This window comes from Neomonachus schauinslandi, chromosome 11, assembly GCF_002201575.2.
Source record: "Neomonachus schauinslandi chromosome 11, ASM220157v2, whole genome shotgun sequence".
NCBI classification, from domain to species: Eukaryota; Metazoa; Chordata; class Mammalia; order Carnivora; family Phocidae; genus Neomonachus; species Neomonachus schauinslandi.
Window position 1 is genome coordinate 95,755,891 of NC_058413.1, and position 20,255 is coordinate 95,776,145.

At 41.1% G+C, this 20,255-nt stretch overlaps 1 protein-coding gene and 1 non-coding gene across 2 annotated transcripts in view; both read right to left on the reverse strand.

The window, feature by feature from the left end:
• CBL (Cbl proto-oncogene) overlaps positions 1 to 20,255 on the reverse strand; it is a 76,049-nt gene that overhangs the window by 5,192 nt on the left and 50,602 nt on the right. Inside the window, exons 4-12 of the mRNA XM_021696339.1 lie at positions 19,133 to 19,289; positions 18,283 to 18,404; positions 17,813 to 17,950; positions 15,910 to 15,997; positions 15,416 to 15,547; positions 15,006 to 15,209; positions 7,111 to 7,242; positions 6,624 to 7,001; positions 4,821 to 4,915 (exon numbers count right to left, since the gene is read on the reverse strand). Coding sequence (XP_021552014.1) covers positions 4,821 to 4,915; positions 6,624 to 7,001; positions 7,111 to 7,242; positions 15,006 to 15,209; positions 15,416 to 15,547; positions 15,910 to 15,997; positions 17,813 to 17,950; positions 18,283 to 18,404; positions 19,133 to 19,289 — 1,446 coding nt within the window. The remainder of the gene's footprint in view (positions 1 to 4,820; positions 4,916 to 6,623; positions 7,002 to 7,110; positions 7,243 to 15,005; positions 15,210 to 15,415; positions 15,548 to 15,909; positions 15,998 to 17,812; positions 17,951 to 18,282; positions 18,405 to 19,132; positions 19,290 to 20,255) is intronic.
• LOC123326321 lies at positions 5,420 to 5,549 on the reverse strand. Its single transcript, XR_006541025.1, has one exon. It is a non-coding gene; the product is annotated as a small nucleolar RNA SNORA19 (small nucleolar RNA).

Below are 20,255 nucleotides of genomic sequence, written 5' to 3' on the forward strand. Positions count from 1 at the left end.
ATTTCGAAGAATTTTCCCTAAGGAAATAATCAAGAATATTCACTATAGTATTATTTATGATACTGAAAAAATAGGTCACAACCTGTCAAATAATAATGTACTGAATAAAGGAACTTAAAAAAAAAAGATTTATTTGAGAGAAAGAGAAGGAGAGAGAGAGAGAGAGAGTGAACATGTGCACATGGGGGCGGGGGGGGGCGGAGTTGAGGGACAGAGGGAGAATGAGAAGAATCCTCAAGCAGACTCTGTGCTGAGCTTGGAGCCTGACGTGGGGGTTTGATCTCATGACCTGAGCCGAAACCAAGAGTCGGACGCCTGACCAAGTGCACCACCCAGGCGCCCCAATAGTTGGAAATTTCAATACCTCACCCACAATAATGGACAGAATCAGACAGAAGTAAGGAAACAGTACTTAAACAACATAATAAACCAATGAGACCTAATAAACATAAACAGAACACTCTACTCAACAGCATACATACACATTCTTCTCAAGTGCACAGGGACATTTTCTAGATAGACAATACATGAGGCCACAAATTTTAAGTCTGAATAGATTTTAAAAGATATATAAGGTATCTTCTCTGACCACAATGGCATGAAATTAGAAATCAATAACAAAAGTAAAACTGAAAATTCCACAAAATTGTGAAAATCAAACAATACACTTTTAAACAGTCAATGGATCAAAGTAGAAACTACAAAAGAAATTAGAAAACACTTAGAGGTGAATACAAAAAAACATGATGTACCAAATGGTTACATTAAAAATCAAAAAAGAGGGGCGCCTGGGTGGCTCAGTTGGTTAAGCATCTGCCTTCGGCTCAGGTCATGATCCCAGGGTCCTGGGATCGAGCCCCGCATCGGGCTCCCTGCTCAGCAGGAAGCCTGCTTCTCCCTCTCCCGCTCCCCCTGCTTGTGCGCTCTTTCTCTTTCTGTCAAATAAATAAATAAAATCTTAAAAAAAAAAAAAAATCAAAAAAGATCTCCTAACTTTCAACTTAAGGAACTAGAAAAAGAACCAACTAAACCCAACGCTAATGGAAGGAAGGAAGCAATGAAAACTAGGGCAGAAGTAAATAAAATACAGAGAAAAAACCCCCACAACAGCAACAGAGAAAAATCAATGAAACCAAAAGTTAGTTCTTCAGAAAGATCAACAAAACTGACAAACTTTATCTAGATGGACTAAGAAAAAAGAGAGAAGACTCCAATTACTAAAACTCAGAAATTAAAGTGGAGACATTACTACCAATTCTACGGAAATAAAAAAGCTTTTAAGAGAGTACTATGAACAGTTACATGTCAAAACACTGTGTAATTTAAATGAACAAATTCCTAGAAACACAATACTTACCAAGACTAAATCACTGCAGAACGTGCCCTCTTTAATACCCATCAAAAAAAAAAAAAAAAAAAAAAGACTAAATCACAAAAAATTGAAAATCTTAAAAGACTTACAGGAGATGGATTCAGTAATCAAAAATCTGCCAACAAAGAAAAGCCCTGTACCTGACAGCTTCACTGGTGAATGCTGCCATTTAATAAAAAATGAATACCAACTCTTTTTTTGGAAAGATTTTATTTACTTGAGAGAGAGAGAGAGAAAGCATGCACACAAGAGTGGAGGGAGGTGGGAGGAGGGAGAGGGAGAAGCAGGCTCCTCGCTGAAGAGGGGGATCACGACCTGAGCTGAAGGCAGACGCTTAACTCACTGAACCACCATTCGCCCCACAAATACCAATTCTTTTCAAATTGCTCCAAAAACCTGAAGAGGGAACACTTCCTAATTCATTCTTCGAGGATGGCACAATCATGACACAAAGCCAGACAAGGACACTACAAGGAAACAACAGACCAATATCCCTTATGAATACTGATACAAAAGTCCACAACAAAACCCCAGCAAAAAGAATTCAGCAGCATATAAGAAGAATTATACATCGTTATGTATCAGTGGGATTTATACCTGGAACACAAGGATGGCTCAACATATGACAATTGATTAATATAAATATAACCACATCAACAAAAGGTTTTAAAAACCCACACGATCATCTCAAGCGTTTGACAAAATTTAACACCCTTTTATGACAAAAACACTCAACTAAAATAGGAATAAAAGTACCTAAACATAACAAAAGCCATATATGAAACGCCCACAACAAGCATCACACTCAATGGTGAAAGACTGAAAGCTTTTCCTGAAGGATGAGGAACAAGGCAAGGATGTCCACTTTCACCATTCCTACTCAAGACAGTACTGGAATTTCTTTTTTTTTTTTTAAGATTGTATTTATTTATTTGTCAGAGAGAGAGAGAGAGAGAGAGCACAAGCAGGGGGAGCGGCAGGCAGAGGGAGAAACAGGCTCCCCGTTCAGCAAGGAGCCTGACACAGGACTAGATCCCAGGACCCTGGGATCATGACCTGAGCTGAAGGCAGATGCTTAACTGAGCCACCCAGGTGTCCCAGTACTGGAATTTCTAACCAGCTCAATTAGGCAAGAAAAAGAAATAAAAGGCATCCATATTGGAAAAGAAGAAAAATTATCTCCCTGTTTGTAGATGGTATGATGTCAAATGTAAAAAAGCCTAAAGATGCCACAAAAAGGGCATGGGAAACAGTATGATGGTGTCTCAAAAAATTAAAAATAGAATTACCCTGTGATCCAAGGTAATTCTATATATAATTCTGTGTATATATTCAAAAGAATTGCAAGTAGGGCCCCGAAGACAATCTGTTCACCCCTGTTCACAGCAGCATCATCGCAATAGCTAAAACGTGGAAGCAATCCAAGTGTCCATCCACTGATGAGTGGATAAGCAAAACGTGTACAGCAGTCACCCTTTATCTGTAATTTTATTTTCTGTGGTTTTACTTACCCACAGTCAACTGTGGTCTGGAAGCAGATGATTCTCCTTCTGATGTATTATCAGAAGGTGAACAGTGGCCTAACACTATGTCCCAATACCTACGTCACTCCGCTCACTCCATCTTATCACATAGGCCTATCTCACATGAGCCCAAGAAGGGTGAGTACACTGTAGTATTCTGAGAAAGACCACATTCATACAACTTTTATTATAACTGCTCTATTTTATTATTAGTTATTGTTAATTTCTTACTATGCCTAATTTATAAATTAAATTTTACCATGTATGTATGTATAGAAAAAAACAGTGTACATAAAGGGTTCAGTACTACCCTTGGGTTTCAGGCATTCAGGGGGTCTTTTTTTTTTTTTAATATATTTTTAAGGATTTTATTTATTTATTTGACAGAGAGAGAGACAGCGAGAGCAGGAACACAAGCAGGAGGAGTGCGAGAGGGAGAAGCAGGCTTCCTGCCGAGCAGGGAGCCTGATGCGGGACTCGATCCCAGGACCCTGGGATCATGACCTGAGCTGAAGGCAGACGCTTAACGACTGAGCCACCCAGGCGCCCCTTGTATATGTTTTTTAAAAGATTTTATTTATTTGACAGAGAGAGAGAGAGAGAGAGAGCACAGGTAGGCAGAGCAGCAGGCAGAGGGACAAAGAGAAGTAGGCTCCCTGCCAAGCAGAGAGCCTGATGCGGGGCTCGATCCCAGGACCCTGGGATCATGACCTGAGCCGAAGGCAGACGCCCAACGACTGAGCCACCCAGGCGCCCCTCAGGGGGTCTTGAAAGGTAGTCCATGCAGATAAGGGAGGGTACTACTGTATATACATACACTGGAACATCATTCTGCCTTAAAGAGGAAGGAAATTCTGCAATATTCTACAACATTGGTGAGAACATTATGGTAAGTAAATTAAACCAGTCACAAAAAGACAAATACTGTATGGTTTCACTTATGGGCGGTATTTAGAGTAGTCAAAATCCTGAAGACAAAGTGTAATGGTGGCTGCCAGGCGCTGGGCCAGGGAAGAACATGGAGCTACTGTTAAGTATGTACAGAGTTTCAGTTTTACAAGATGAAGAGTTATGAGCATGGATGGTGGTGATGGTTGATATTGTGAATGTATTTAATATCACTGAACCTTACACTTATAAATATTAGTAAGATGGTATATGTATACATTTTTAGAAAGGGAGAAAGGGAGAGGGAGGAGGGTGGGAGCAGAGGGAGAGAGAGAATCCCAAGCAGGCTCGATGCCCAACGTGGAGCCCAATGCAGGGCTCAATCCCACAACCCCAAGATCATGACCTGAGCTGAAATCAAGAGTCAGACGCTTAACTAACTGAGCCACCCAGGCGCCCCAAGATGGTATATTTGATGTGTATTTTACCATACATATACAGATACCTAAGAATTAAGAATTAAAATTAAAAATTATAAGAATGATTTTTTAAAGATTGTTATTTATTTAACAGAGATAGAGAGAGAGAGCACAAGTAGGCAGAACGGCAGAGGGAGAGGGAGAAGCAGGCTCTCCGCCAAGCAGGGAGCCCGATGCGGGGCTCGATCCCAAGACCCTGGGATCATGACCTGAGCTGAAGGCAGCCGCCCAACCGACTGAGCCACCCAGGCGCCCCTGTAAGAATGATTAAGAATTTTTTTTTTTTTTTTTTTTACAAAAGTCAACAAAACTAAAACTGCTTCTTTGAGAAGATTAATAAAATTGTGAAGCCCAGTAAGGCTGATCTATGTACATGCACACAGAGAAAAGAAGAAGAATGAGACCAAAACAGAAACTCTAATTTTGAACTGATCCAAACACAGATCAGTTTTTACTTTCTTCTTCATACTGCTCTGGGTTTTCTACGTTCTGTGAGTAAGCTGCTAATTGAATTGGCAGGAGCACATCCGCTCCACAAGACACAGCCTTAGGACTTACCTGGCAGCCAGAGAATAAATGGCATTGGCAGATGCAGAAGGTTTGATCTTGGGGTGCTCACACTCTGAACCTGCTAATGGGCTGTTATTCACATTCTGGAAAGAAAATTGGTGAGAAAGAACCTTCTTAACACAACTCAGTGACTCCTCTTACTTCTCCAACCTAGTCAAAATAACAAGAACAGTAATACAGACCCCGACCCCACTCTCAATGCCGTGCTTAGGGGTTATTACGTCTGACCAAAAGCAGAGCTGCTTTCAGGCGCTGAAAAAAGTTTAAATGTCAGGGTGAGGAAGACAGAGATCTAAAAAGAGCCAAGGAAATGGGGGTTTTTGTTTTGATTCTAGAAGATTTGAGGAAATTGGCTGTCTATGCAAATACCCTTTCTAGCTCTAAAAATCTATACCTATTTCTACAGTGAGGTCACCAGAAAGCCTGACCTAATTCATTCTCACGAATTAGACGGCCTATCATTCGATGCCACTTGTAAGTGACCACCCCCCTTCTCTTGCCACCAAGAAGTACCCAGTTCATGTAAGGGCCCCACCATATTCCTCAACTTCATGGCTCACAAGTTGGTCTCTCCGCCTTTTTTTTTCATTTGTCTGAAGGGGACTGGCAGCATTACTATGTAGTTACACTGCTAATTAACCTTCAACTATTTGTGTAGCACATAAGAAAGAACACTGCTCACATACACAAGAGAAAGCAGGTCAATGAAATGTGCACTAGAGCATTCTCCCTCTTGCTTACTTAGCGCTATACTCTCCCCAACTCACCTGCCTCCCGTTCATCCTGGAAGGGTCTCCCTCAGAATCAGCACGGCTCGCTCTCACCAATACTCCATATCTTTGCTCAGAATTGTACCCCATCCCTCCACGTACCCCCACCCCAACTTTCCCGATATCCCTTTTTTTCCACTGTTTTTCTCCACAGCTCTCATCAGCATCCAATGCCCTTTGTTTTAACTTACCATGTTTGCCTTTACTCCACTAGAATGTAAACTTTGTGAAGGTAGGATATTTTGTGGAGCACATACACAAATGAACCAACAAAAGAAAAATAAATCGCCCCACCCCCAGGTCTGGACCCCTTATCTCATGCTTATACAATGAACCGCTAACCTTTTTTCCAGCTATTCTCTTAGCAATCCACTTATTAGTAGATAATCTACTATTAGATTTATCTCTGTAAATCACTTTGCTCATGTCATTTTGCTCATGTCACTCCACTAATTTAAAACCTTCAAATGCTCACTTCCTACCAAATAAATTCAAATTCCTTTGGCCTTGATGGGATTTTCAAAATCCTCTAATCTAGTATTAATGCCCCCTTCTAGACCTCTTCTGACATACAAAACTTCTGCTCCACTCAAATTAAACTACTTCTAGTTCCACAATGTACCTCAAGCATCTGTGTCATCGTACCTCTGACCTTAACACTATTCACTTTGGAAAGAACACTTAGAATTCAGATGCCATTTGTTCCATAAAGCCCTCGTGACTGCTCCACTTGGAAATAATCTCTCCTCTCTCTACAACTTAAACGCTTTCTGTTTCTAATACTCATTTATACTACATGAGTCCAGCCATATATACATATATACACAGGTACACACACATACCTACTGGGGTATTTACAAACATGCTTTATCTGCTCTGGTAATATACTTCTTGAGGGTATATACACGTCTGAGGGTAGGGATGTTTCATTGTCTCCGAATCCTGCACAAAACTCTGACCCATTAAATGTCATCCAAAAATATCTGTTAATAGGCTAAAAAATGTCAAAGACAGGACTCACCATGGAGGTATCCACACTGAATGTGCTTCCAAGCCTGGACACATCTGTTCTGGGTTCCATTTGTGAGGGCAATGAAAATGGAAGTGAGTGCCTGTTGGTTAATTCTCTACCTGTCCAGGGGTCACTAGAGTTTGGGGCAACCACCGGTACTTTGGGGATTGGCCGAGGCAGCCATGATTCCCCAAGGCGGCTAGAGGGAACAGGGGGCAGTTTGTCCCTGGATGGACAGTCGCCCGGTGTACAAGGCAAGGGACGTCTCTGTGGCCGGGTTTCTGCTCCAACAGAATATGGCCGGTCTGGAGGGGGTGGTGGTGGAAGATCTCGAAGTGTGGGAGGTATTGGTAATGGTTTGTCCTTATGAAGGGAGCCAGAAGCTACCTGTGGAAGCACGAGGAAAGCAAATCAATCAAAACTCATTAATTTAAAAAAAACCCACTATAATCCACAACAAAGAACCAGAAAACTGTAGAAATGGATAACGTCTTACCTTAGAAGCAGTTCCAAGACCAGAAGCACTTGAAGGAAGAGATACCCGCTGTTGTAGAAGGTCAAGTCGTGGTGGCACCGGGGGAAGGGAAGCTTGTGGGGCCATGGAAAACGGAGAAGGAGGCCGTTCCACCTGACACAAATAAAATTTCCTAATAGATTATTCTTGTATGAGGGAGTGGCATCTTTCAACTCCTCCTAAAGCTGTAGACAGCAAGTACTGTATGAACACTAACTGTAACTACCAATAGGTCAGCCTTCCTGAACTATTTCTGTGTCACCATAAGAGGGCGCTCTCAATCACAGAACTACTACTACTACGAGCAGATGCAAGCTACAGGCAAGTATCTAGAAATGGCTGTGCTACAAAAAGCTTCCTAGCTTACAACTGAAAACAAGTATTACACTTTTCCACCTCCTCATCTTCAGAGAAAGAAAAAAAATCTTTTCAAAATTAAAAATAGGAACCCATATAAAAAGGAAGGAGCAGACATTCACCTCTCAACAAATTACGTGGGAAAATGACATTTAAAGGCACAGAACAATGAAAGAGATCAAAGAGGAGAAATTCTCCGTGGCTTATCATGACAAAAAAAGAAAAAAATGAAGATGTTAAGAGGAAAAGAATCAACAGTATCACTAAAAAGCATCTCGAGTCCTTCTGAAGAAATGTTATTTCAATTCAGTAATTTAAAGGGATTAATATTTCCTATCAATTTGTGTTCTTAAAAAGAGGTGCCAAATTAGACGAAGCAATACATGTATAACCTCTCCCATTTCCGAGCCTGTAGCAGGGTGATGAATGGCTGATAAGCTTGTCCAGGCAAGCGATCAAGAGATATGCATAATTCATACAAAATGCTACTTGGCATTTGCATTCTCTCCCAGGGAGCAATACAGATGGAATATAGGCAAATATGTATTATGAGCACTTATGTAAGATGACAGAAAGATAACCATTCACATACTCAGTCCTATAATTAATGCTGGGTGGTAAATGAAGGCAAAGAAAGCCCTCATCAAAGCTACCTGCTTTTACTCATGCTTAAGAAAAACGGCTCCATGTCCCTGGTGCGTGAGTGATGTAGCATGAACAGCTAGGACACCTCAAGGGTTAAGCACAGTGAGAAGTTATTAGGTTGTCCCTTCATCAATTTCTAGCCAGTCACTATATCCTGTTGATTCTTTCATGAAAGGGTCTCATATCTTTATCGGCCTTTCCATTCTGCTTACCAATCTCAGATCTGATTTATTAAAACCACCTTCTTGCAATTCTGTTTCTTATCTCGCCAAATCCGTATGCTCACCATTACCAGCTTAGCCATCCTTAGAATACAAAATAGCTCAAAAACCACCCACCAGTAACTCCCATTTTCCCACCAGTCTCGACTCTAGAATTCCTACCTCCTTGCCTTTGTTCAGGTTGTTTCCCAACTGGAAAAGCCCTCTCTGCCTTTTTTTTCTTTTTAAGACTTTATTTTATTTTATTTTATTTATTTATTTTTTTAAAGATTTATTTATTTATTTTGAGAGAGCGAGAATGGGGGAGAGAGAGAGAGAGTACATGAGTGGGGGAGGGTCAGAGGGAGAAGCAGACTCCCCGCCGAGCAGGGAGCCCGATGTGGGACTCGATCCCGGGACTCCGGGATCGTGACCTGGGCCGAAGGCAGTCGCCCAAACAATTGAGCCACCCAGGCGCCCTTAAGATTTTATTTTTAAGTGATCTCTACACCCAACCCAACCCAATGTGGGGCTCAAACTCACAACCCCAAGGTAAAAGTCGCACGTTCCACCGACTGAGCCAGCCAGGCGCCCCTCTCTGCCTATATCAACCCCTCTCACCATCCATTGCTCATTCCCCTTCCTGAAGTGCAGAGGGTTGAGCTAATCACACTCTTTGTGGCTCAACATCATAACCGACCCTTGCACTGTTCTTTTACTACAACATATAATAAAGTTCCAGAAAAGGAGAAAAAAACACAAGTGGAGAGGAAATGATCAGAAAAATAACACAGGAATGGTTCCATGACCTAAGGAACATAAATATCCATACAGAAAGGGTTCACTGCATAGCCAGCCCAATGAAGGAAAAAAAAACCCATGACAAACAAGCAAACAAACCAAAAAACGCCCTTTTCTTTTTTCTTTTTTTTTTAAAGATTTTATTTATTTGAGAGAGAGAGAGCATGAGAGGGGAGAGGGTCAGAGGGAGAAGCAGACTCCCCACTGAGCGGGGAGCCCGATGTGGGACTCGATCCTGGGACTCCAGGATCACGACCTGAGCTGAAGGCAGTGGCTTAACCAACTGAGCCACTCAGGCACCCTGCCCTTACGCTTTCAAGGAATCAAGGATAAGGAGAATAACCTAAAAGCTTCTTGGGATAGAGGGAAAGGGGGCACCAAATAGCAAAAATACACTAGAACCTAGAAGCAAAGTGAAGCCATAACAATTTAGAGTTTTTTTCAACCTAGCACTGTGTAACTAGTCAGTTTGAAGGCCGAACAAAGACATTTAAGATATCAAACGTCTCAAAAATTTTACCTCTCACCTTTTTGAAGACACACTTCACCCAAACAAGGAAGTAGAGCAAGAAAGAGGAAAACGTGGGAGCCATGTTTCCCACGTCACCATCATATGTTATATAGTATCTACTGTATTTAGAGAATTTACTTCATAGAAAATTATACTGAGAGGATGTCAGACAGCTTGGTAAGACCTGGTAGTGACAGGTACAAATGGAAAACTAAGGAAATAAAAATAAAGCAATTTGGGGCGCCTGGGAGGTTCGGTCGGTTAAGTGTCCAATTTGCGATTTTGGCTCAGGTCATGATCTCACAGGGTCGTGAGATCAAGCCCCGCATCTGGCTCCCCCCTCAGTGGAGAGTCTGCTGGAGATTCTCTCCCTCTCCCTCTGCTCCTCCTCCTGCTTGTGCGCACTCTCTCTCAAATAAGCAAAATCTTAAAATATTATTTATTTTTATATATACATATAGCAGTTATCCCAGGAAAAGCAGAAGGTCGTATGAGAAAACAACAGCAATTACATCATTGTGTATTGCTTGGAACAGTAAGGAGCAAAATCATATACACACTGAATAGTGATTTGGCCAAAAAACACTCAAATAACCGTAGTGGGGAGATATGGTGTGGGAAGGAGGGAGATAATCAATCCTTTTCTACAACACCTGAAGTGAACAGATGACTGAGAAAGCAGTTTATGTATATGGTGTGAAAGGTGTTAAGAACCCACAAATCTTAGTGGGGCCCATGGAAGAGGTGAAGGCGGCAGAGGCAGGGAGCCAAGGTTTCTGCCAGCCTTCTAGCAAGTCTTTTAAACTTACCAAAAAATCCATATGCGTTTGTCATTTGGATTTTGTAATAAGTAGAATGACCGCATTAAAAACAAATCGAAATAAGACAGCAACAAAAAAAACCCCAACGACAGCTACCCAGGATGCGACAAATCAGGCAGCCCCCCTAGTCTCATATACCTTCAGGAGTGATTTTAGGACAAAAACTTGTGGATAAATTTTAGTTATCTACTCAAAAAAAGTTAAATATTTTATAAAATATTTTATTCACACAAAGAATAATAAACACCCACGTAGTACCTACCGTGCAGCTAAGAAATGCAGCAGCACTGTCTTTGCACAATTCCCACGTGCCCCTCCCCTAATTATAATTACATCCTTTCCTCCATCAAAGAGTTTAAATGTACATTCACTTTTATCCAGCAATTGCACTGCTAGGAATTTACCCTACAGACCTGAAAAGAGTATCAGTCTGTGTAAGTCTGGAAATAATAGGAACGTCCATTAAGAAACTAAATTCCGGAATAGCCAAGTTGAGAGCACAATGCACGAAGCTGTTTTTTCTCTATTTGAATTTTTACAGTGTACGTTTATTACTTTTATTTAAATGAGTACATTTAAAATCATTCATAGAGATGAGCTACAGTTAAAAAGGGTTCATTTTTTTCTTTTAAGTCCTACAACACTTAGCGTGTGTACCCAAATATCTAAAACAATGTATGCTGTCGGCCTGTGTTAAATAGTTTCACCTGCATGCATGTTCTCTTCTCAAATACAACTAATAGCTCCTTGCAGGCCTGTCTCAGGTTTCTTATTTCATTCAATACTTACAGCACTCAATATAGAGCCTCTTACCCAGCATCATGAACACCTTGCAAAAGTACTATGTTTATTGTAAAACATTCAAATATCCCATAAAATTCAAGTCCTCTAAACTTGTGCCCTCAGAAATTATATCAGTTTAGTGGATAGTCAATTTCCCCCCCTATGCATGTTAAAATAATTTTTTTTAGAGAAATAAGGTGATACTATGCATAGTATACAATTATTTTTTAAACTTAGTATTCATTATACAGTTTTCCACTTAAGTATACGTAAACTGAACTCATTCTGCAGAGCATTCCATTATGTGGACTACAGGAGGCAGAATGAGGATGCCCTATCCCCCGCCCTAAGATGTTTACTCACACCCCAAAACCCAGAAACTGTGAATATGTTATTTTACTTGGTAAAAGGAACTTCGCTAATGTGACTGAGGGTATGGATCTTGAGATGGGGGAATTATCCTGGACTCTCTGGATAGGCCCGATCTAATGATATGAGTCCTTAAAAGCAGAGCACCTCAGACAGATAGGGCTGGAGGAAGAGGAAAGGAATCCAGGAGTCAAAGAGTGTGGCTGACCACTAGAAGCTGGGATACCATGAGATGACAGCCAGCAAGGACATGGGGATTTTAATCCTACAACTGGCAAGGAACTAAACTCTGCTAAATCCTAATGAAAAAGGAAATGGATCTTTCCCTAGAGCCTATAGGAAGAACTACAGACCTGCTGACACCCTGATTTAGCTGGATGGCACATGTGGTGGACTTTTGACCTTCAAAACTGTAACAGAATAAATTTGTGCTGCTTTATGCTGCTAAATCTGTAGTAATTTGTTATGGCAGAAACAGAATACAAACACACAGACATATCATAAATTCTTACTGCTGGACATGTGAGTTGATTCTAATTTTCCATTATTGCAAATAATGCTATAAGAACTGCATCCACATCTTTGTGTGCTTATCTGAGTGTTCCTTTAAGATAAATCCCTAGAATTGGAATTGCTAGTTCAAACTGTGACCATTATACATTTTGATAGGTGTTAAAGCGTCCTTCCAAAAGATGGGCTAATTTGTACCCACATCAACACTGAATGTGATGCCTATTTCTCCACAATAAGTATTATTCATCGGGGGCGCCTGGGTGGCTCAGTCGTTAAGCGTCTGTCTTCGGCTCAGGTCATGATCCTGGGGTCCTGGGATCGAGCCCCGCATCGGGCTCCCTGCTCCACAGGAAGCCTGCTTCTCCCTCTCCCACTCCCCCTGCTTGTGTTCCCTCTCTTGCTGTATCTCTGTCTGTCAAATAAATAAAATCTTTAAAAAAAAGGTATTATTCATCTATAAAATTGCATGAAGAAAAAGGGTAATTTTAATTTCAAATAAACATATCCAGGAGGAGAGCCTGGGTGGCTCAGTCAGGGAGTCTGCTTCTCCCTCTCCCTCTGTACTCTCTCTCCCTCTCTTGCAAATAAATAAAGTCTTCAAAAAAAAAAAAATCCAGTAAAAATCACTTATCTTTTTATTCGGCTTCCCTAATATTCCAGGAGTTACCAATAAATTTTCATGAACAGACAGAAATCTAAGAACATAAAACTGCTTTAGAGGTCAAATTAATCTCTTTTTAAAGATTTCATGTATTTATTTGAGAGAGAGAGAACATGAGAGCAGGGGGGAAGAGTAGAGGGAGAGGGGAGGGAGAAGCAGGCTCCCCACTGAGCAGGGAGCCGGACATGGGACTCGATCTCAGGACCCTGGGATCATGACCTCTGAGCCGAAGGCAGACGCTTAACCTACTGAGCTACCCAGGCAACCCTCAAATTAATCTCTTAAAATGGACCCAAGGAACCTGTTATAAGGGGTTCAAAAACTTCAAACCTGAAAAAACTTCAAAAAACCTGTCCACTTCAAAAAACCAAAATTGTACAATTCATTCCAGACTTCCTCAACTGCCCGTTATTGATAAAGCATAGATAGATTTATTAATTCCTGTTTTGAAGTTGTTTCAATTCCAGTCAAACATTCAAAGTAATTACTGTGTGCTCAATTTTGTATAGCGGCTCTGGCCTTCTAGGAATTGACAACATACCAGGAAATACATGTAATAAAATATTCCAAGGTGGTTCATTCTATGGCAGACACATTCAGGGTCTCAGAGACACCCAGGCAGACCTAGACATGATGACTGGGGTCAACACATGTGAACACATGTGAACTGGGGGTGGGGGGAGCAGGAACAAACAGTCTGGAAAGGTTTCCTAGGAAATGAAAACTCAACTAAATTACAAAGAAACTACCAAGACAGAGTGGCTCAGTCGGTTAAGCATCTGACTCTTAGTTTTGGCTCAGGTCATGATCTCAGGGTCCTGGGATTGAGCCCCGTGTTGGTGGAGGGGGGCGGTCCCCACTCAGCAGGGAGTCTGCTTGTCCCTCCCCCCCATGCTCCACCCCTGCTCACATGCTCCCTCTCTAAAAGAAATTTTTAAAAATCTTAAAAAAAAAAAAAAAAGAAAGAAAGAAACTACCAAGACAAAAGCATGGAGAGATTTCTAGTGGTTTGGCCTTGCTGGACCACAAAACATAAAGCAAAAAGGATTCTGAGGGCAAAGTGCCTGGAAAGGAGAATGGCTTAACCCATTAAGTAATGAGAAGTCATCAGAGTACGAGGCAAAGGAATGGGATGGTCAGGTTTGCGCTGTAGATCACTGGTGCTGGTAGTAGGGCAGAGAGATGACGACGACAGCCTGAAATAAGGCAAGTGGCACTGAGCACACAGAGGAGGAGACACACTGGATACAATCATTTAAGAGATCAAATCCATTCCTTTTTTTATTTTTTTTTATTTTAAGGGGTGAGGGGTGGGGCCGAGGGAGAGGGAGAGCAAGAATACCAAACAGATTCCCCACTGAGAATGGAGCCCAGGACCCTGAGATCATGACCTCAGCCAAAATCAACAGTAGGACTCTCAACCAACTGAGCCACCCAGGAGCCCCCCACCAAATCCATTCTTTCAGTATCTACTATGTGCCAGGCAGTGAGGTGCTGCCCATGAATTTATATAACCTTCTGAACTAGAGAATCTATGTTTGCCCTGCATAGGCTAACATCTTCCAAGACTCCCTTACTTCTAATTTGTGAACAGATCGCTGTTTTACCCTACCCACTGATGTTACGGAATTTGATCCCATCCTTTCTTAGTCTGTAGGTCTCCTCTCTTTACTAGGGCCTTTCCAGTTTAGCTTCTACCTGGTACCTCCTACCACCCTCCGGTCACTTCAGTCGCTAGGTCTGGTTACTAACAGTGCCTCTCCCCTCTGCAATCCAACTTTCCGGTGCCAAGACCCCTTAGGAAAGAAGACCAGAGCACCAGACTCTACTCACAGAAGCACAATAGGGCCCCACTGTCTTATCCCCTCTCGTTCTCTCCAACAAGCTGGGGAAAGCGCAGTTCTAGGACACAGAGCATGGGCCCTGAAGCCGAATGTCTGGCTGCAGCTATGTAATTTTCAGCGAATTCCTTAACCTTGCCGTGCCTTGGTTTCTTCATCTGCTAAATGAGAATAAGAGTACCTATCTTGGGTTATTTGAGTATATATGAGGACAGGATTACAGGAGTTAAAATAAGGGAAGTGCTTAGCATGTCATGTCTCACATAGTAAATGCTCAGTAAATGTCAGCTTGTGGTCTGGATCTCATCAAGTGCTCTATTCCTTTAGAACACAACTCACAATGGAGTTTGCCAGTCTCTGAACCTGCAGTCTTACCTTGGCACCAGCCAGTTCCTTCATCATAAAGAGAGAATCATCAGCTCGTTCATCGTCATCGTCCTCATAATTTGGGGAGGGAGCTCCCTCGGCCCCTTGCCTCAGGAGGCTGCCACTTCCTCGAGGGTCAAATGGATCTACCACAATGGGCTCAGTACCTTTAATTTCACATCGGCAGAAAGGACAGCCCTGGCCTTCTGATTCCTGCAGAGCAAACGGGAGACAGTCACAGGCGCATCTGAAAGTACTGACAATTTGTGTCCACTAGGAAATACACTTCCTAAAGATGAAAAAAGAAACCAGAAGCTTAAAACCTCCCCCACAAACCAGGCCATCCTTTCTCTCCGTACAGGATACAAAACCCCCAATTCTTCTGAGGATTACATAGCGGAGATGGTCTGGATCCATACCTGCCAGGATGTGAGACAGGACGTACACATGAGGTGTCCACAGGGCTCAATTTTCACATCCTTGTCGTTTTCAGCGCATATTTTACACAGTTGGAAGGTGGAGCCCATCTCACAGTATAATTCATATTGTTCCTTTGATTGAAAAAAATTGAAGTGATTACTCAGCCAATTGCAGGTATTTGTCGAACGGATCAATGACTGCAACCTTAAACCCCAACACCAGGAAAACTACAGACGGTTACTCTCTATACAAATTTTGCTTCTGTGGAAGTGCCACACAATGGTCACTAGTCTCTCATCGACACAGAAAACACGCGGTCTTGGTCCTATTTTAAGTTCTTTAGAGAAACCACACACACATAAACTCCCTAAGCTAGTCGATGGTTTAACACGTAAGTGTTCCAATCACTTCATACCATTCCACTGTCAGCTGTATCAAGTACGTACAAAAGCTTGCCTGTAGAGACACGGTGGGGATGTAAAACAAAATTCACCTGGGTCACTTTGATGTGGTCTTGGGGAGTTGGTTCACATAAGCCTGTCAGGTCGGGATTCTGATTCCGTCCATCTGGAAACAGATAGCTGTAAAAAGAGTAACCAGCCTTCGGGTTTTACTAAAGCCAATTTATAACTGCTTGCTAATACAGACAAATGATATCTAGGAATTCTCTCGTCTAAAAGAGCAACTTTGGGGGTGCCTGAGTGGCTCCATCCATTAAACGTCCAACTGCTGATTTCATCTCACGTCATAATCTCAGGGTCGTGAGATTGAGCCCCGCGCCATCAGCTTTGCACTCAGCATGGAGTCTGCTTGAGATTCTCTTTCTCCCTCTGCCCCTCCCACTGCTCGTACACACTCTCTCAAATAAATAGGCAACTCTGCATAAGTACAAAGATAAATACTCCAAACGATAAATAACATAGAACAGTTCCAAGAAGATATTCTCCAAACACTGATACGCCTTCTCTAGGCCACAATGCCACGGGCTTTATCTTTACACTGAGTGGCTGACAAACTTTTTCTGTAAAGGGCCAAAGAGTAAATATTTTAGACTTTGCAAGCCATAGAAGTCTGTGTCATATATTCTTCTTTGGTTGTTATTTTTTAAGTAACACTTCAAAAAGGAAAACCTATCTTAGTTCCAGGCCATACCACAACAGCTAGCTTGTGGGCCATAGTTTGCCAACCCCTGTTTTAATCTATGGATGGCCACAAAATACAAATTATTAATTTTTTATTTTATTTTATTTTATTTTTTATTTTATGTAGGCTCCACACCCAGCATGGAGCCTGACATGGGGCTCGATCTCACAACCCTGAGATCAAGACCTGAGCTGAGATCAAGAGTTGGAAACTTAACCACTAAGCTACCCAGGTGCCCCCAAATTCTTAATTTAAGCACCATTTGTTTTTGACCAAAGGCCTAAAATACCCTTATTTCCAGCGTATTTAACACTGAGAGACACCAATGTAAAAGAAATGTAACAGGAACCAAAGTAAGCCCCTGAGATCAACTACCAGGAAGCCTGGTGTGTCGGCCTGCTCTGATGTTTGGGGACGCACCCCCTTCAGCTCCAAGGCTGCTGCCAAACATGATGCATGATGGAAAATGGACTTTCCTCGTTGCTTCAAAACGTAAGCAGCTTTCTGACAGCTGGTCAACTGCTAGTATTTTTAGTGCCTACCAAGTGATAATCAATTTGAGTTCCCAAAGGAATAGCATTCTGGAATAAATAGGAACTTAAGTCATAAATATCAGCAAAGATTACAGCAGCCCAAAGCCTGAAGAAATACTGCCAAAACAAAATGCTTCAGGCAGATGAAGGCCACTGAGCCTGCTGTTCTTAAAAATATCTAACCACTCGGGCGCCTGGGTGGCTCAGATGGTTAAGCGTCTGCCTTCGGCTCAGGTCATGATCCCAGGGTCCTGGGATCGAGTCCCGCATCGGGCTCCCTGCTCGGCAGGGAGCCTGCTTCTCTCCCTCTGCCTCTGCCTCTCTCTCTCTCTCTGACTTTCATGAATAAATAAATAAATAAATAAAAATTAAAAAAAAAAATATCTAACCACTCTAATGTGAGCTAGTTAAATAACTGGTAACACTCTCTGCTAATTAGCGTCTTTTCCAATATAGACTTGAAGGTAAGTTAACATCTGGAAAAGGAGAAAGATAGTTTGCTCTTGGTAATAACTAAAGCACTAGAGAAAAATCATTTCACTCAAAGAGTCGTTTTAAATAACAAAAGTCCTATAGAAGCTGAAGGTCTAAATAATACAATCTGTTAATATGTTTCTTGAATCTTCAACCATGAAGACACCTGGAATCAAGTCACTGATGATCAAGTTTTACACCCCTAAGTTCCTACACTCCAGCAAGTGGCGAACAGCAGATACTCACAAGCCTTCCCTGAAGCCGTCAATCAGGGCTTGGAAGAGAGGTTTATTGTGAGGGATCGTCTGGAGAATGTTCCCATCAGCAGTGACATACCCAATAGCCCACTGACCCAGACGAGTGCAGCTCAGCCGGAAAATGTAACTGAGAACAGAGATGAACAGAACCTTTTACGTGTTTATATTAGGGTGGAAGGCAAGACAGAGACAAAAATCAAACGGACCATCAATAATAAATTCTACAGTGACTCCAGACCAAAAGCAAAAAATACGTGAGCTCAATTCTTAAGTGGCTTGAAAGCATTTATCAGATTATAAGATCTGAATAAGTCAATTCCTCTGGTAAACAGACATCAATCCTAGTGCAGCAACGGGGCCACCGGGGAACTAATCCACGATCACGTTTCCTCCATCCTGGCAGAGGTCACAAGAGAATAAAATTTAGGAGAATAAACCTCTTTGCTTCACGGCACTGACCTGCCTGGTTTGTGAATGAACTTCTGGAGCCGAGCTTTCACTTCGTCATAGGTCAGGAAAGCCATGTAACCGGGATGAGTTACGGCAAGACTGTTCCAGTTCCTGAGCAAAGAGGACCAGGGCTAAGGGAACAAGAGCTCAATCAGACCACTTGGCTCAAGACAGCTGACCATTCTCAGAGCAATGAAGAACAGAAGGAAAACAACCTCAATTCTCCATTCATTGTCACAAATTTCAATTACATTGTGACTTTGAGGGAAATATGTTTGAGAGGTAAGAACTCAGAAAAGCCAAGAAGAAATAAATACATGGTTATACAAAGAAATTTCATTATAGAATGAAATTCAAGACATTTTACAGCAGTTCTAGCCAACAGCAGGGGCCTACATGTACAACTAAAAAGTTGCAAATAAAGGCTTATACAAGTTGGCATACACACATTATCTTTACAGAAAAAAAGAAATGAGTTATTTCTGAAGCATCAATGCAAGTCAATATAACAGTCAAAAACTTCAAAGTTGGAAACATACATAAATGTTTAACAACAGGAAACTGATTAAATAGATCACATTATACCCATTTTCTGGACGTTCTACAATCATTAAAATGATGCAAAAGAGGAATATTTACTAACAAAGAGAGATTATAAATGTGAGGGGAAGAAAGCAGATTATACAGTTATTATTTTTAACAATAGATAGATAAAAATAGTGAGGGTTTTTTTGCTTATAATTTCTACACTGACTAAAAATACTTTTATATAATATGTAAACTCCCAGATGTTATTTTTTTAAAGAGCTCTCTCTTCAGAAAAGTAGCAACTAGTTTCGCCAACATTTTAGTATCCTACCTGAAAGAGTCGTGTGAAAATGTCAAATTCAAAAACTGAAATATAATCATTGCAGGTCAGATCAATAGTGGATTTCAGAGCCATGGCCTCGAGCCCAGAACTGATGGGATGCACTTCATGAAGGGCCTGTCGGAAACTCTTCCAAGGGACTATTGTCCTAGATGGGGGAGCAGGGGTGGAAGGGAAGGCACAGAGTGAGATAACAGACAATTCTGGCCATTGCTATAATAACCAAGAAAAAAAGCCACATTAAGGTCTCAGTATCAATTTCAACTCTCTTAAAGAAGCGAAGTTGTATTTTGGATTGAGAACAGAAAGGGAATAAATGATGTATTTCTTAATTTTCTAATAAGGAAATTAGTAACAGAGAAATCTTTTCCCACTATTCTTTGGCAATATGTCACAAACTAATCCCCTTTCTCATCTTTCTTCACACATTTGTTCTCTTTAGAGAAACATGGAAAGAGAGAGGAGATTACTCTTTATATAAATGTCATCTGTAGCCAGGCCTTCACTAACTGAAAAGCTTACATTTAAACCAACTTTTTAAAAGCACATAAAACATTCTGAGTTCTTTGAGGAACTCACAATCTCAAGGCCTAGACATGAGGAAATAGGCTTAAGGCACAGGAAGAACATGGTTCTGAAAGGGATGAGGAATAAATTATTAACATAAGAGTGATTATACCCCAGATAAGGCTAGCACAAGATACTACGGGATTTCTATTTCTCAAGATCTTTACATAAACACAAGCTCACTGACTTTGAAATGTTTCTGTACTCATTGCCTAAAAATTAAAAGAGAAAGTGGCAATTTGAACTCTTTTCTAATGGAGTTATTAAGTTAAAAGGAACAAAGTTAAATTCATTCCCATCCTCTTTAAGTTTTAAAATCACTAATTATTCTATATTTTACATTTAAACATATTTTTTAAAAGGCATTTAAAGCGAAATTTACATTAGGATCTGTATATTCAACTAAAAAGTACTGCTATTTTTTTCAGTTCCTTGATCCGAAACTTCAGAAGATAAAACATTTATATTAATACTTAAAAGCATAAGTTTAATTCATAAATCTGTCTATATAATTTAAAACTTCTATACATCAAAAGACAATATAACG